At 41.3% G+C, this 18,030-nt stretch overlaps 1 protein-coding gene across 1 annotated transcript in view; it reads right to left on the reverse strand.

The window, feature by feature from the left end:
• The window catches only part of myo15b (myosin XVB), a 456,255-nt gene that overhangs the window by 110,896 nt on the left and 327,329 nt on the right, over nt 1–18,030 (reverse strand). Inside the window, exons 27-29 of the mRNA XM_036133239.1 lie at nt 2,864–2,931; nt 2,570–2,654; nt 1,874–1,906 (exon numbers count right to left, since the gene is read on the reverse strand). Of these exons, the coding sequence (XP_035989132.1) occupies nt 1,874–1,906; nt 2,570–2,654; nt 2,864–2,931 (186 nt within the window). The remainder of the gene's footprint in view (nt 1–1,873; nt 1,907–2,569; nt 2,655–2,863; nt 2,932–18,030) is intronic.

Consider the following 18,030-nt stretch of genomic DNA (forward strand, 5'->3'; position numbering starts at 1 on the left):
GAACAAAATTTTTTGTCACAAAATTCCAATGCCTAGAAGGGACTGTCTACATAGTGTTTAAATTTAGTAAAGCTGATTTAATGAGAAACCTGCTATTTAATACTACTTAAGTTGCTATGCATTATGCAAACAGCAATGACGTTTAAAGTCTAGTAATATGTTGTAACCTCAACTTAATTGTTTACATGGTTACAAAACAAAGAACTTAATCATTTATAACATTTCAGGTTTAATCTTTTAAAAAGTGTCTAATTTAATCACAAATTATATGTTCAATTTCATGTGTTTAGGTGGAGACCTTAAAAAACATCCATTCATCAAATTTATATACCTGCTTTACCCTTTCAGATGGAGGCTATCTTCAGTTGTCAATAGGCAAGAAGAAGAGTACACCCAGGACAGGTCACCATCACAGGGCAACACAGACCCAAACACGAACCATTTATGTACAACTTCTTGGGTACAGGCAATGTAGAGAAGCCAATTTAACCTACCTTCATTTTTAGACTGTGGAATGAAACAGGAATACTCAAGCATTCTCACTATAACATACAAAGTCCACATAGAATGGCCTTGATGAGGGCTGGCGGTAAATTATAAGCATTGTCTTTATGAAGAGTTATGGTAGAATGGAGCAGGAGATGGATAAACCAACCCAGTCTCAACAAAAAAACCTGGAATAACCATGTTGATCCTCTGTTGGGCCACTGTTGGGTAATTGTTAAGGTGGTTGTTATGAAAGCTGAAATTTCTATGTCACCAACCTGTGCAGATATTACCTACAGTCTATTTTGTTGTGGCTATGGGGAATGTGACGATACTGCATTCCTCCTTGTAGATCAATATGGCTATTACTATGGCTGGGGTGAGATGTTTCCATTTCTGCCTATATCTTGTCTTAAAGTCTGATTTTAGTTAAGTTTACTTTGAAGGTTTGATGCTCCACTTCCTCATTTAGAATCAATATAATATATTTTGCAAAAGCTATATTTTTAGGCATTGGCTTCAGAAAATTTAAAACAAACATTTAATTGAACAGTTAAGCCCAAATTTATTAATTCCACAGATTTATATTCAAACTAATCACTGCATTTACCAACATGTTTCTTCTGAATTGAAATATCATAACCATTTTGGAGTGGCCCAGCCTCTTATTTTGAATTTGATAAAGCATAATGATAAAAGTTAGGGTGATAGTTAGAAAAGCCTTCAACGTTCCGGTTGAACTCCAAGTCTTTCAATGTATCAGTGGAAACATGCAAAAGGGTGGCATTCATTTACAATAAGGGTTTGGTTGCTATAATCCCTATAGTTGATGATTGAGAAGGGCATACATAATTTTCAACATACATTGTTTTTTACAAAATTGATACTCATTTTGTATAGTTTTATTACTTTTAAGTTATGCCTTCTTTCTGTTCAAAAACAAACCTTTTCACTGCATGAATATAATTTTTCATCTAAATCTACCTATTTTATGCCTAACTGTACATTTGGTGGAATTTTAAGATGACAAAAGGGTTCAAAGCTGCAGAAAAAAAAGAAACAGCACATGAAAAACAAGGGTGATGTAATCAACGACAAGTTGGTCCCTTTAAAAAAGTTAGAGAAAGTGTTCCAGTTTTATGCATCATGATGGATTTGTGAGTTGTGACCATGCATCTTAGAAAAACTTTGAGCAACCAGTGTACAACATTCTCATCAATTATTCAATAGTTTAAAAAAGGGATATAATTCCTTTAGGGATCAAATGCTGTAATGGTCTGGTAACCTGTCCAGAATGTACCTTGCCTCTTACACAATAACAGCTGGAGCCATCGACCATGCACAGATAGGCAGGTATAGACAATGAATCAATTACATCCTCACTTACCCATGGGATAGGCTGGCATTGTCATAGGCATACCTGAAAAAACAAAGTATAAATTTTTCATGTAATTTATGTAACATTAATTGTGAACTCAACGCACAATAACTACAGTTCCCTCTGAATGAACAGATACTTAAAGTTGACTATTAATATGCTTTGGCAACAATATCTTCATAGTAGTCTTAACTCGTGTTCTCCAATCTTAATTTCCTATCTCGTTTACTATTTTGTTCCTATCCGGCTTCCTATATTGAGTGTATAGTTTAAAAGCTTCTGTGTAAAAAATCAGACTTGCATTTTTTTCAAAGAAGGTTTCATGATATTGGGGTAATGGTGGTGGTCCAAGGTTAGTGTGCGAAACACATTTACGGAGGCCTATGTCCTTGACACGGCTGTCCTGGGTTCGACTCACGGCCCGTGACCCTTTGCCGTATATCTTTCCAATCTCTCTCAACCCTATTTCATGTCTGTCTGGTTTGAAGTAAAGGCCACTTGTTCCACAAAATAGAATAAATGCAATCTAATACAATATACTTAGACTGCCATGTTCACTCACTCATTTTCAGTTGTAATATTGTAATATGACATGCTTAAAATCTTGACTCCAAATTGAAGAATAAGAATTTCAAAGTGGATTGCATTTATTAAATATTTAGCAGATTTTAGGTGTTAAGTTTAGTGTATAAAATACTTTCTTACCACTTCCATATATCCCAGGCTGCATAGGTCCAATCCCCCCTCCTCCTCTCATCCTGCGATTTAACATTGCAACTTTTTCCATTTCCTACACACACATATACAGCTTTATGACAAAGTAGTTACTAGTTGAAATTTTTTGAAAAAAGACAAATTAGAAGAATTAAGCGGAATTCTAAATGAACCAAAATGTGTCATGCAGCTAGGTAAAGTGAGTATGCCTTGATTATACAAAAGAAACAACAATACTTTAGCCTTCAGTTACAATTAGGAAGAAAGACTGATGACAATACTAACCGGAGGTGCTTGGTCTAGAACAGGGTCAAACAAGTCATCAACATAGGAATCCAACTGTCTGCTATGTCCTGCAGGTAGTTAGAAGTATACATTAGAAAGCCCTCAGGAGAAAACAATAGTTTGATTTCTTGTTTGCTCACAAGTATTTGAAAAGTCTAACAATACATACCAAAGGAAAATTTTACACTTTTTTGAAAAGTTAATGCTGCTTAATTAGATTAAAGGTCATAAGTAGGCTTAATCAGCTTGTGAAATAACTGGATAATTAGATAGCATATGTTATATCCTTTTTTTACATGTCCTGTTTGGCAGTGGAGCAGTAAGAATTCCTTTCTTAGTGCCAAAGAGAGCCAAATCGATTTACTTTTACAAATGGTTATATTATTGTAGGACTTTTTCTAATTCAATAGACACAGAAATGGAAAGAAAGGAAGAGGAAAAAGATAACATCCTTGGAGTCTACTTCAACACCTGCAAAAAGAGATATAGAAAGAACTGTTATGAATTACAGTATGTGGAAATTTAAAAGAAGCATCTCATATCAGCTTTCTGCGGGAAGCTTCAGTGCTTAAATGCATGACTTACAAGAAATGCACAAAACGCTGCTGCTATATGTTTAGGCTGCTGGAGGACATCGGGGTCTATTTTTCTCACTCTGCTGATTTCTCCTACTGTTCTCCAATTTGCATTGGTCCATGAGGCAGACACCCTGTCTACTTTTAAGACTAATCTTAAAACATTCCATTTTTACAAAGCTTATAACTAGAGTGGTTCATGTTACTCTGAGCTACCTTTATAGTTTTACTGCTATAGGCTTGGGCTACTGGAGGACATCAGGATCTAATTTTCTCACTCTAAAGAGTTCTACTGTTCTTCAATTATGCATTATGTGTTGTCATTTGTACTTTAACTTTCTGTTCTCTCTCTTTTATCTTCATAGTAGGTACACCTGGTCTAGCGTTCTGTTAACTGTGACATCATCCAGAGAAGACGGATCACCTGCTATTACCATCTAATGTAGAACAGATTACTGGATCAATGTGTGCTTCTGTGCTTTATTGTCTCTCTTGTTGTGTCTCTGCTCTGTCTTCTGTAACCACAGTCGGTCGAGGCAGATGACCGTTCATACTGAGCTCGGTTCTGCCGGAGGTTTTCCTTCCCGCTAATGGGTGGTTTTTCTTCCCACTGTCACTTCATGCTTGCTCGGTATGAGGGATTGCAGCAAAGCCATGTACAATGCAGACGACTCTCCCTGTAGCTCTACGCTTCTCCAGGAGTGAATGCTGCTTGTCAGGACTTTGATGCAATCAACTGGTTTCCTTATATAGGACATTTTTGACCAATCTGTATAATATGATTGAACTTGACTTTGTAAAGTGCCTTGAGATGACATGTTTCATGAATTGCCGCTATATAAATAAAATTGAATTGAATTGAAAAAAATATGGCTGCACAGTGGCACAGTGGGTAGCGCTGTTGCCTTGCAGCAAGAAGGTCCTGGGTTCGAGTACACCCCTGGGTCTTTCTGCATGGAGTTTGCATGTTCTCCCTGTGCATGTGTGGGTTCTCTTCGGGTACTCCGGCTTCCTCCCACAGTCCAAAAACATGACTGTTAGGTTAATTGGCTTCTCCAAATTGTCCTTAGTTGTGAGTGTGTGTGAGAATGGTTGTTTGTCCTGTTTGTCTATGTGTTGCCCTGCGACAGACTGGCGACCTGTCCAGGGTGTACCCTGCCTCTCGCCCAGTGAACGCTGGAAATAGGCACCAGCAACCCCCGCGACCCCATGAGGGAATAAGCGGTTTGGAAAATGGATGGATGAATTGAATATGTTGTTATTGCACAGGCGACGCCACACCTACAGAGACTGGAACAGGAGCCTAGACATTCGGTTGACTTCAGAACCGCAGGATAAGCTGGATGATGGTAAAAAGTCCTTAATGAAGTTCAATACTCCTCCAGCTTCTTTAGTCTTTCCTCCAACGCATGATAATAATGATGAATCAAGTCTTCTCTAAGCCTCTTGATCAACAGCGCAAAAGATCTAAACCTTTCCTCCACTTTCTCAAAACTGAGGTCAGAGGAACCAGTGGAAGGAGTGCTGAATGGTTCCCCGGGGACAGACAAAGGAGCGGACCCAACAGGATTGGCGGGCGGACGTTGGAGCTTACGACGGCGAGAAGGTCAATGACGCGGAGCCGACAAATGGTCACGGGGAGCAGGACCATTTGTACCCGTGGCAACTCCTCCTCTTCTTGTCGGGGAGACAGATACAGGAAAAGGTTGGGATGTAGGTCTTGCATCCGCTCAGCATCAACCTCCATGTAGTTAGGCCTAGGCTGCTGGAGGACATTAAGATCTACTTCTCTCACTCTGCTGAGTGAGAATAGAAATGATTCCTGGATCAGTGTGTGCTTCTGTCTTTTTGTGTCTTAGCTCTGTCTTCTCCAACCCCCAGTTGGTAGAGGCAGACGACCGTTCACGCTGAGCCTGGTTCTGCTGGAGATTGCCCTCCTCTTCTGCTGGAGATTGCTTGAGTTTTCCTCTCCACTGTCGCTTCATGTATGCTCAGTGTGATATATTGCTGCAAAGCCATGGACAATGCAGACGACTGTCCACCATCACTCTACGCTCTTTCAGGAAGAGTGAATGCTGCTTATCAAGACTTGATGCAATCTGCTGGGTTTCCTTAGATGGGAAACGTTTTGACTAATCTGTATGATTTGATTGAATTTGACTTTGTAAAGTGCCTTGAGAAAACATGTATTGTGAAATGGCGGCATATAAATACAATTTAATTGAAAAAGTTTAATTAAACAGCTTCCACAGTTTAGTGAATTTCTCCAATGTGAGATCAATAAAGCTTATCTTATCTTATCCACGTCCCAGGAGCCAGCTTGTTCACGAATGAGGGGAAGATGGAGTGGGAGATTGACAGGCGGATTGGTGCTGCGTCTGCTGTGAAGCGGGCGCTGTACCGATCCGTTGTGGTGAAGAGAGAGCTGAGCCAAAAGGCGAAGCTCTTGATTTACCGGTCGATCTACGTTCCTACCCTCATCTATGGTCACCAGCTTTGGATCATGGCCGAAAGAACGAGATCCCGCATACAAGCCGCCGAAATAAGTTTTCTCCGTAGTGTGTCTGGGCTCTCCCTTAGAGATAGTGTGAGGAGCTCAGTCATCCGGGGAGGACTAAGAGTAGAGCCGCTGCTCCTCCCCGTCCAGAGGAGTTAGTGATGACACAAGCCTTAGGGGCTGGGTGCGATTTGCCGGGGGGGATGGGGGGGATTTACCCCCCCCTCTGCTTGTGACGTCCCCCCCTCTGGTCATTCATGTTTTATCCCTGGGGGGGATACATCCCCCCCCCCCTCTTGTCTGAATTTAAACATGTATATAAATTAGGACTGTCAGTTTTACCGCGTAAGACCACAACGCCGACATTTTTTTTTTGTCGCTGTTAATCGCACGTCAAAACAAACTCACCGTGCCCTAATGTTTTTCCCCACCGCGCTCTCCGGACTGAGGTTTCTTTTACCCTTGGCGCTTTCCGTAGTTTCAAGAGAGCTAGAGACTGTAGCAAAACAGACCCGCGCTCACTGTTGCACAGGCTGTTTATTTCATGCGACTTTGGGCTTGTTTTATTCTAAAGGCGCTTGTAAATTTCTTGAGTCACGGGTTGCGGTTTTTTTTGGGGCACATTTCTGAAAGTGAAATCGCTTATTTGGGCTCTAAAATAAGTGACGAAACAGCGGTTATTAAGAGACCTGCCTGCACTAGACACTTTGTATCCAGCTGAACTATCCCTCTGCCATAGGAGCCGACGGTAGTAAAGGCAGACAGAGCAACTCTGCACGTATTTTCTGCAGTTTACGGTGCAATAACCGGTGATAACTGCTGAAAGTAGATTACTTGGTGCAGATCACCATTTTATCAGACATTGGTTCTGAAGATGAGCTTTTACACGTTGATTAAATTGCAGAAACCCCAACCCATAAACCGTACTTTTATGCTTATTAATTTGTTTTCTCTGTATTTGACAAACTAAGGCTGAATCCCGTTGCGAAACGAAGGACCTGGAGTTACTAATCAGTTCTTAAACAATCTCTTTCAGGGTACTAAGCTCCTGCTCAGTTGCAAGCAAAGTGTAAGACTGGAATTACCTGGAAATTTAAAACCTTTTTCCAGGCTTAAACTGTATGAATATGGACATTAACAGCAAGCAAAAATATTGTTGGTGTGAAAGCTCAGAATTAGATGTGTGTGTGAGAGAGAGTGAAAAAACGAACAACGTATGACTTTATTGAAATGTAAAATTTTTATTAATGCCTAATACCATGTCTATCTTTGTTTAAGAGGCAAAAAAATATATCGGCATGGTATTTATTTACAAATTTATTTACACATTGTGTAAACATCAGGGCGTCATGATTAGTCATTTAGCCATTATAGTCCAGAGTTTAACATTTGGGACTAGGATGTTTTCATTCCAATTCTCAAAAGTGCTTGAAAAATAACAAAATACAAATATTTTTTGTACAAGCATGTATTTTATTAGTGTCATTTATTGCAAAATTGCATATTAAAATGCCCAAACAGGCTATTACACTTTCAGAAATAAAAGGATAAAACATACAATTAATTTACAATTAATCTCGAGTTACCTATCGACATTATGTGATTAATCGAGGAAATGATCCCCCCTCTGTTTTTTTTGCAAATCACACACTGCTTAGGGGTATATTAAGGAATTTGATCCAGGACACAAACCTTTCTCCATAATCAAACCTATTGAGGACAGCAAAGAGGTAGTCCAAGTTGAGTTGATCAAATGCCTTCTCAGCATGAAGAGAAATAATTACCTGGAGCAATGAGCTGAAAAGAAAATGCGTTTAGCAATGTACAAATGTTGAATAACATCTGGGGGCCTTTGATGAATCCATTCTGTTCCTGTGAATTTTTTTTAAGGAAGAACAGTCTGAAGCTGTGTTGCAAGTACTTTAGCAAAAATCCTAAAATCCACATTTATAAGCAACAGGGGGCCTGTAAGACTCACAAACTGTAAGATCTTTACCTTTCTTATTAGGATTTGCATCAGATGTTGAGATTAAGTTCAATTTGTAAATCCTGCCGTTGCTTCAATAAAGTCTGTGATGGATTAATGGCATTTTGTCTGTAAATATCCTGAACTTTTGCTGAGATTTCTGATATTTTAGCCCTGCGATTTAAAAAAAAATGAGCTGAATAAGAAATAATCTGCCCAAGGAGATAGATTTTCAGTGATTCCCATAGTAATTAAAAAGGGACTGTCACATTTAATAAAAATAAGAAAGTCATTAATTGCTGATATAACACAATTATTGAATTTCCAACGAAAGCAAGAACGCAAGCAAAAACGGGGTTAATCCATGAAATTTATATCAAGGCTTAGTGGTACATGATCTCAAATAATGATTGGGTAGTACTTGGAAGACGCAACTCAATATAATAAAGAACCGTCCGTCCGTCCATTTTCTTCCGCTTTTCCGGGGTCGGGTCGCGGGGGCAGCAGCTTCAGTAGGGAGGCCCAGACGTCCCTCTCCCCAACCACTTGTGCCAGCTCCTCAGGAGGAATCCCAAGGCGTTCCCAGGCCAGCCGGGAGACATAGTCCCTCCAGCGTGTCCTGGGTCTTCCCCTGGGCCTCCTCTCAGTGGGACGTGTCCGGAACACCTCACCAGGGAGGCGTCCAGGAGGCATCCTAACCTATGGCAAGCCGATGAGGCCAAATATCGTGCGGTGGCATTAATAACGTTTGGTGGCGTTTTTTGCATATTATATTATCAGGAGGTTGTCTTTTATGTGCTCAGCCACTAGATTTAAAGGTGTTTTACCCAATAAGAACACTGCAGCACCAGACACAACCAGGAGGTCCCTGATCGTTGGGGAAAGGCAGAAAGAAGATATACCTTCCTTCTGATCCTGTCTAAATCCTGCTTAGTTCAATAATAAAGTCTGATATTACACAAAACTCACTCTGCTTGTTCTCCCTACTTATGCCCTTGGTGCAGAAGATAAATGAAATCTTTAACAGAAATGTTATTATTAATTCTGAAAATATTATCATGTGAATATAAATACAAAGCATACAGAAAATGCAGCTTTATTAAGTGACCTGGTTTATTTAATGTAGCTTTTAATTTCTTTTTAACATTTAGTTCTACTACTTGGCTTGTGCTTTGGTAGTTTCATGTTTAAAATGACAAAAGAAATATGAAAAAGCTTATGGTCGCCAAGTTGTAGTTACTCTCGTGTGACAGCAGATAACAGTGAAAGCCCAAATTCATGAGATTAAATGTTTGAAGTCAATTTTTAAACGTCTGTCTACCACTTCTTTGTGATTTGAATCATCAGTGATGGTATAGTTTCATGCTCACTTTGCATTCTTGGAAATTAAATATGTTTAGACCGGCCACTGATGATTCAAATCAAAATACGGGTTGGAACTGCTTGTTATTGTACGGACGATATTTGGCCCCATCGGCTTGCTATACATACCAGATGCCCGAGCCACCTCAACTGGCTCCTCTCGACGTGGAGGAGCAGCGGCTCTACTCTGAGTCCTACCCGGATGACTGAGCTCCTCACCCTATCTCTAAGGGAGAGCCCAGCGACACTACGGAGAAAACTCATTTCAGCCGCTTGTATCTGGGATCTCGTTCTTTCGGTCACGACCCAAAGCTCGTGACCATAGATGAGGGTAGGAACATAGATCGACCGGTAAATCGAGAGCTTCGCCTTTTGGCTCAGCTCTCTCTTCACCAAAACGGATCGGTACAGCGCCCGCTTCACAGCAGACGCCGCACCAATCCGCCTGTCGATCTCCCGCTCCATCTTCCCCTCATTGGTTGACAAGACCCCAAGATACTTGAACTCCTCCACTAGGGGTAGCACATCCTCCCCAACTCGGAGAAGGCACTCTACCCTTTTCCGGTTCAAGACCATGGTCTCGGATTTGGAGGCACTGATTTTCATCCCGGCCGCTTCGCACTCGGCTGCGAACCGCTCCAGTGAGAGCTGTAGATCACGCCCTGATTAAGCCAATAGGACCACGTCATCCGCGAATAGCAGAGACGCAATCCTAAGGCCACCAAAACGGATCCCCTCAGCACCTTGGCTGCGCCTAGAAATTCTGTCCATAAAAGTTATGAACAGAATCAGTGACAAAGGGCAACCTTGGCGGAGTCCAACTCTCACCGGAGTAATAAAAAACCATCAACAAAAAATAGCCTATACAAGAATTGGACTGGTGTACCTGAGAGAAAAAAGAATGAGTTGTTGTTCATGGATTATGTGTCCTCCAAGGATCTACAAACCTATTCTGAGACATGAAATCCAAAAATGATTTTGACACAGAAGACTGGGTAAAGGCTCGAGGTGAGGAGTGGTCTAATGTTGGGTTTATTACACAATTTAGGTCCCCAGCAAGAATTATCAAATGAGTTTCAAGAAAAGGAAGTGTGCTATAAAGATTATTTGTAAAATCTGGACTATCAAAGTCTGGTTAATAAATATTCACCAATAAAACAGGTGTGTGAAATTGACTGCTTGAAATTATAAGATATCTGCCATTTTTATCCTTTCTTATTTTTGATACCGTAAAATGAACCCTCTTACTAAATAATATGGCAAGTCATCTGGCTTTAGAGTAAAAGGCTGAATGTTAGATTTCTGCAACACCTGAATACCTGAACTTGAGATATTTTGCACCCTGCAAATGTGTTTCCTGTAGAAATACTATATGAGGGTTTAGGCACTTCAAAACATTGCAGTTCTGTGCTATTTGATGACATCTCTAGAGAAAAGTATGCTTAATATATTTATAATCTTCACTCAGGGAAAGTAGACAATATTTCCTTTATCAGTTTCGCCAAAGAAAGACATGAGGCAGGTATAAGTTTAGCCAATTGCTAAGAACGCAGCCATTACGTCACTTCCATGTTCATAAAAAGCATATTTCCAAGACATTGCAGTTATGTGCATCTGATAACATCTCTAACGAAAAGTATGCATATTATAGTTATAATCTGGGTGCGATTTGCTGGGGGGATGGGGGGGGGGGGATTTGGTCATTCATGTTTTATCCCTGGGGGGGATACATTCCTCCAACTTCTGATGTGAATAAGTAATATTATCAGGGGTTTAATGTTCTCCGTCGCTGTGAGGGACTTTCGTCATTTGGAAAATGAGCGCAAAATGTCCCATGTACACTTTTTATTCAAGATTTTAAACAGAAGCTGCGCTCAACCAATTAAATCTGGCAGAGCTAGGACATTAGCCAATCAGAAGGAGTGTAGGGTGGGTCTTTGCAAAGCGGAAATCTACCAGTTTGAGTTTTATCGGTGTTCAATCATTTTAACTTTTGGAAGAACATCTCAAACTGACCGCAGACGCATGAATGAAAGTAGCGGTAGTCAAAGGTTTTCTTTGGATTTATGTAAACCAGCAGGTCAGAAAGTTCAGTGCATAAAACAGCTGACAACAACTTCCCTTGGTAAGTGTGTCTGTCGCTGTTATGTTTTATTTAAAACTGAAAGATGAACGCTCTAGCTCGGCTAATTTAGCATGACACGCTTTTTTTTTTAAGAAGAAGAAGGAGGGTCGGAATGTAAAACGATGTCCCGGTTTGACTGGGTCTGATTCGGAAAAAGTAAAAAAAAAAATCATAAATATTATTCCACCTGCGCTTTTCTGTAACAAAGAAGGTCGTGGAGGGGCTGTTGACCATCTCCAGCAGTCAATGAACGAGAGGTGGGGACACAGAGTATATAGGATTCATTTATATTGAATGTGACAGTGGAGTTAATGTACAGCTGTGAAGAAGATGATGTAATGATGCAAGCTGCTGTCTTTTGAATTAGCTGCAGTTTATGGAGGGTTTTGAAATTGTAAAGTGGAAAGGTGAGTGGACTGTGGACCAGTTTGGCAAAAGTGCGAAGGAAGAACTTGCTTGATGCTGCAAATATGAAAGTTAACCAGGTGATGTTATGGATGTGGAAAGTGAAGGAGATTATGCAGAGGGCTGTCCTTGATGGTGCAAAGGCTCTGAAGCTGGAAGGTGGGAGAGATACAGGAATTGTCAATGGAACTACCAGATTTGGTTAAAGTGGACAATAAGCAAATGAGGTTACTAAGGTGGCATGACGTCCACAGCCCGGGAATATATGACTAGAAAAATTTTCAGTCAAATTGATTATTTTTGCTTTAACCCTGCTGAATATTATGGATTTTTCAAAATGTATATTAATACATGTCTTGTGTCCTTCACATTTGTAAATTAATTTTGTTGTTTGTTTTTAAAGAGTATTATTACGTTTTCTTGCCGACAGTAGATGGCGTAAGTTTAAAAACAAAAGTCTAACCTACTGGATCTAGCTAGCTACCTGAAAGAGCAGCTGCTAGCTAACCATTATTAATAAATCCTTTATTCATTAATAAAACTTTTGAAATGATTCCTCCCCCCCTCTGGTTTTTTTGCAAATCGCACACTGGTTATAATCTTCGTTAAGGGAAGGTCGGCAATCTTTCATTTATTAGTTTCGTTAAAGGTTTCAATGTTACTTTTTCTACCTGCTGGAGCAAAAGCAGTAGGGAGTTCCATTTTAGGCTGTTTCAATGGAGGCTACTATCATTTTTGTCGTCAAAACCTTTATGGGGGTGGGGTTGTACATAACTTCATAGACATAATATAGGTAGACAGCCCATGGACTGGCGCTGCCTGTTGGAGCTGACGTTTAATTTTCGATGGGTCTCTTACATGACCCCAGTGCATTTACTTGTACTGAGAAAGTTATTTGCTTAACTAAAATAAATAATAACTCCTTGAATTTGTACCCGATTTTCACACGGTTTGGTTTGTTACAAATGGTTATGACGTGGTTATGATACAAGACGCTGTCATATTTATAAAAAAATACGTGTTTTCAAGCTGTTGTTTAAACAACATTGTCGCGGCTTTCCATGTTCCAAAAAAACCTAAATTCCAACATAGGCCGTGGGTGGTAACTGGTGGTTTGATTTGCACGCACTTCCAACTTCATTGATTTGTAAAAAATATGGGATTTTTTTTTTTTTTTAAATATAGACAAAATAAAGACTAAAAATGTCTTGCAACTTAGTTAAAAACAAAAAATAATCTCAATTTGCTGTTTGAAGCTCTAAAAGTGGTCAGAAAATCATTTACAAAACCTCCCGTCCACACCAGACATTTACCAAACAATAGCTCTGCACCAAGCACCCGGTGTGTTCTTAATTACTCAAATTAATGGGAGGGTCTAACAATTAACAACGTAATCTAAACATTTTCAATTATAAAAATTTATTACAAATGTTGGTTCTAAACTAACTTAAATATATTCCAACTACCCAAAGAAGAAAACTAAATTGGTAGAAATTACAATCCACAAAATATAAGGTAAATAAACATATTTCATAAATGTATGGTCTTTAACAGACATAGATGGCATATAAATCTATAAAAATGTGATTTCATACTGAAATACTTTGTTTTATGCTATTTAACAAACATATTGTACAGCATATTATTAAATATATAAATAAATATTTGTTTTCATGCTGAAATATTTTGCTTTATGGATATTTAAACAAGGAGACATAGGGGTATTGCATATTAGCAAAATATAAATGAATACATTTTATATTTTAATAAAGAAACAAGTTGGATTGTTCATTTACATTTATTTCACTCTCTCTCACGTGTACAAGCCTGAGCCTTCTCTACACACCAACAATATTTTCGTCATACTTTTGCATGCTGTGCATACTCACAGTTCTTGAAAGGCATGGAAAAGTGTTCTTTAAAGTTTCCAGGTCATTCTAGTGTTTTACACTACTCTGCTTGCAACTAGGGCTGGAGCTTAAGATCCTTAAAAAAGAACTCCTCGGTAACTCCAGGGTACTTAATTTGGCAGTGTGATGCGGCCTTAAATTGTAAAATATGGCAATAACAAATTAATAAACTTATTAAAATTATGGTCCATCTGTTGGGTTTCTGCATTTTTCTCACCAAGTAAAATCTCATCTTCAGAGCCAATCTCAGCCCAAAATGGTAATCTGCAACATGTGATCTACTTTTAGTAGTTATCGCAGGTTATTGTAACCGTAAGCGGCACAAAATACGGGTAAAGTTGCTCCCTCTGCATTTACTCATGTTGCCTGCTTTGCCAGACTTGAGTAGGAGAGACTCATCCAATATGGAGGCGATGCAGGAAGCGCTCCAGCACGTAATGAGACATCTAATTTTATAATGTCTATGCATAAATCAGTTTTTATATGGGCTTTTTAAAGGAGATGCATCTTTTTGTGACATTATACACCCTTTTGCATGTAAATATGAGGTTTTGATAAACAAAATATCATCAACTGGCATGTGAGTATCAAAGTGACATTTAAAAGGAATAAAAGTGACTTAACTTGATACATTTGTAGCCATAGGGTGGCCAAGTGTTACGTTTCATATATAATACTATCATGTCCTGTCAACCACATGTCAGTCTATCCCTCATGCAGTCTTTGATGGGACAATCTTACCATTACACTTTGCCTGACACAAAGCAGTCTAAAGGTCATTAGAGTATATTGTCTGCAAGAAGGGCCAAAGCAGACTGGACATCTTGAAGAATTCCTTCAGTGTCTGTAGCAAGATACTGCAGATATTTTCTGCTGTGTAGTGTGTTATCTCATCTACCATTATCTGCTGGGGCAGCTTCAGATGCAATTGAAGCATCAGAGTAACTGACTTGAAGAAAGCTTTTTTGCCATCCCCAGATCATTGAAGAAACTCCAATAACATGAGTTATACCAACACTCGATCTATGTTTTGGGATTGATTTTTTTTATTAAACTTGTTTAAACATTTTAAGAAGTAAATGCACATTACAGTGATGTTATTTTCACATAATAAGTGATTAAAATTTGTCCTTAAATCAAAATGTCCCTGCAAAAGTGCTGAGCACAAATTTTTTTGTTGTGACAGCTGTAACGCTGACTGCACTTTCAAGTTTCTGCAAAGAAAAACATTTTCACAAAGACTGTAAGGTGAGACTGTTCCCTGGTTTGAAGCTACTGTTAAAGTATAATCCTGCTTAAAGTGTAATATATCCAGTTGCTTTACACATTAGGATCTAACTTTACACATATAGCATGGGTGTAACTGACATTCATAAGCCTAAGACACATGCACAGACTCTGAATGGTAGTTGAGAAGCTTTCACACAGACTCCAAATGAGAACCAATACCACAATGTTGATATGCTGTATGGCGCTTATGCGCTATACAGCAGTTCAGATTACCCACCCTTTTTGGAGTCCTTGGAGGGGGTACTGGAGAGTGCCCTGTGAGACGGAGCTTTAACTCCCACTTCCGGAAGAGCTTTGAACACATCCCGAGGGAGGCGGGGGACATTGAGTCTGAGTGGACCATGTTTCATGCCTCTATTGTTGAGGCGGCTAGTCGGAGCTGTGGCCGCAAGGTTGTCGGTGCATGTCGCGGCGGCAACCCTTGAACCCGCTGGTGGACACCAGCGGTGAGGGAAGCCGTCAAGCTGAAGAAGGAGTCCTACCGGGCTTTTTTGGCCTGTGGGACTCCGGAAGCAGCTGATGTGTACCGGCAGTCGAAGCGGCAGGCGGCTCGGCTGGTCGCCGAGGCAAAAGCTCGGACATGGGAAGTGTTCGGAGAGGCCTTGGAGAAAGACTTCCGTACGGCTTCGAAACGATTCTGGTCCACTATCCGGCGTCTCAGGAGGGGGAAGCAGTGCAGTACCAACACTGTTTATAGTGGGGGTGGTGTGCTGCTGACCTCGACTCGGGACGTCGCGCTTCGGTGTGCGGAATACTTCGAAGACCTCCTTAATCCCACCTACACATCTTCCATTGCGGAAGCAGAGCCTGAGGACTCTGGGTCGGGTTCTCCCATCTCTGGTGCTGAGGTTGCCGAGGTTGGTAAAAAGCTCCTCGGTGGCAGGGCTCCGGGGGTGGATGAGATTCGCCCTGAGTACCATAAGCCTCTGGATGTTGTGGTGCTGTGTTGGTAACGCAGCTCTGCAGCATTGCGTGGACATCGGGGGCAGTTCCCCTGGATTGGCAGACTGAGGTGGTGGTCCCCCTTTTTAAATAGGGGGACCACCACCCCAGTCTGGGACCGGAGGGTGTGTTCCAACTACTGAGGAATCATACTCTTAAGCTTCCCCGGTAAGGTCTATTCAGGGGTTCTGGAAAGGAGGGTCCGTCGGATAGTCGAAACTTGGATTCACGAAGAGCAGTGTGGTTTTTGTCCTGGCCATGGAACACTGGATCAGCTCTACACCCTCAGCGGGTTCCTGGAGGGGGCATGGGAGTTTGCCCAACCGGTCTACATGTGCTTTGTGGATCTGGAGAAGGCATTCGACCGTGTCCCTCGAGGGATCCTGTGGGGGGTACTCCGGGAGTATGGAGTACCGGACCCTTTAATAAGGGCTGTCAGGTCTCTGTACGACCGGTGTCAGAGTCTGGTCCGCATTGCCGGCAGTAAGTCGGACTCGTTTCCGGTGAGAGTTGGACTCCGCCAAGGTTGCCCTTTGTCACCAATTCTGTTCATAACTTTTATGGACAGAATTTGTAGGCGCAGCCAAGGTGTTGAGGGGATCCATTTTGGTGGCCTTAGGATTGCGTCTCTGCTATTCGCGGATGACGTAATCCTATTGGCTTCATCAGGGTGTGATCTACAGCTCTCACTGGAGCGGTTCGCAGCCGAGTGCGAAGCGGCTGGGATGAGGATCAGTGCCTCCAAATCCGAGACCATGGTCTTGAACCGGAAAAGGGTAGAGTGCCTCTTCCAGGTTGGAGAGGATGTGCTGCCCCTAGTGGAGGAGTTCATGTATCTTGGGGTCTTGTTCACGAATGAGGGGAAGATGGAGCGGGAGATCAACAGGCGGATTGGTGCGTTGTCCGCTGTGAAGCGGGCGCTGTACCGATCCGTTGTGGTGAAGAGAGAGCTGAGCCAAAAGGCAAAGCTCTTGATTTACCGGTCGATCTACGTTCCTACCCTCATCTATGGTCACAAGCTTTGGGTCGTGACCTAAAAAACGAGATCCCGGGTACAAGCAGCCGAAATGTGTTTTCTCCGTAGTGTGGCTTGGCTCGCCCTTAGAGATAGGGTGAGGAGCTCAGTCATCCAGAGAGGACTCAGAGTAGAGCCGCTGCTCCTTCACTTCGAGAGGAGCCAGTTGAGGTGGCTCGGGCATCTGGTTAGGATGCCTCCCGGACGCCTCCCTGGTGAGGTGTTCCGGGTACGTCCCACCGGGAGGAGGCCCAGGGGAAGACCAAGGACACGATGGAGGGACTATGTCTCCCGGCTGGCCTGGGAACGCCTTGGAATTCCCCCGGAGGAGCTTGCCCAAGTGGCTGGGGAGAGGGACGTCTGGGCCTCCCTACTGAAGCTGCTACCCCCGCGACCCGACCCCGGATAAGCGGAAGAAAACGGACGGACGGACGGACGGACGGACAGCTGAGCTGAGGCGAACCTCAGGGGGACAGTTTAACCTGAAACAGGACAAAATATATGATGTAAACATCCAAATGTTTATGGCGAGGCTGGGTTTAGTATGCTCAAGCCTGGGGGCACGAAAACTATGTCAGAGGGAAAAAATAAAATAAAGCCAGCTTCTGAAGGGATAAATTCTAATCTCGGTTTGTTTTTGGGTAGCCTTCTCAATGTGCTTACGGGGAAAACTCTCATCATTTATAGAAAAACACTAGAAGCTCAAAAACCTAAAAGAGACAATTGCTGCTTTAAAGTTTCACCCTTGACCAATTTAGATTGAAAAGGTATATATGAAAAAAAGTATTACTAACAGTAAATACACATGGTCAAAGGACCAAAAAGAACTCAAAAGTTGTAATAAGTTAATAATGTATGACATATTGAAAATACATAATTGTGCTACATCTTTTTGTCTTTTTGTTTTTTTCTTTTAGAGATGTTTTGAACAGAGTTTCAAAGGAAAGGTGAGGAATAGATCTAATTTCCCAGGATCAGCAAAAAACATCACGTTAAAGTGACACTAAGGGGACCAGGGTTTTAACTGCATGCTATTAGCACTCTTGTTTTCTCTGAGTTATTGCTTTCAGATTAAAGGAG

This window comes from Fundulus heteroclitus, unplaced genomic scaffold, assembly GCF_011125445.2.
Source record: "Fundulus heteroclitus isolate FHET01 unplaced genomic scaffold, MU-UCD_Fhet_4.1 scaffold_59, whole genome shotgun sequence".
Taxonomy (NCBI): Eukaryota; Metazoa; Chordata; class Actinopteri; order Cyprinodontiformes; family Fundulidae; genus Fundulus; species Fundulus heteroclitus.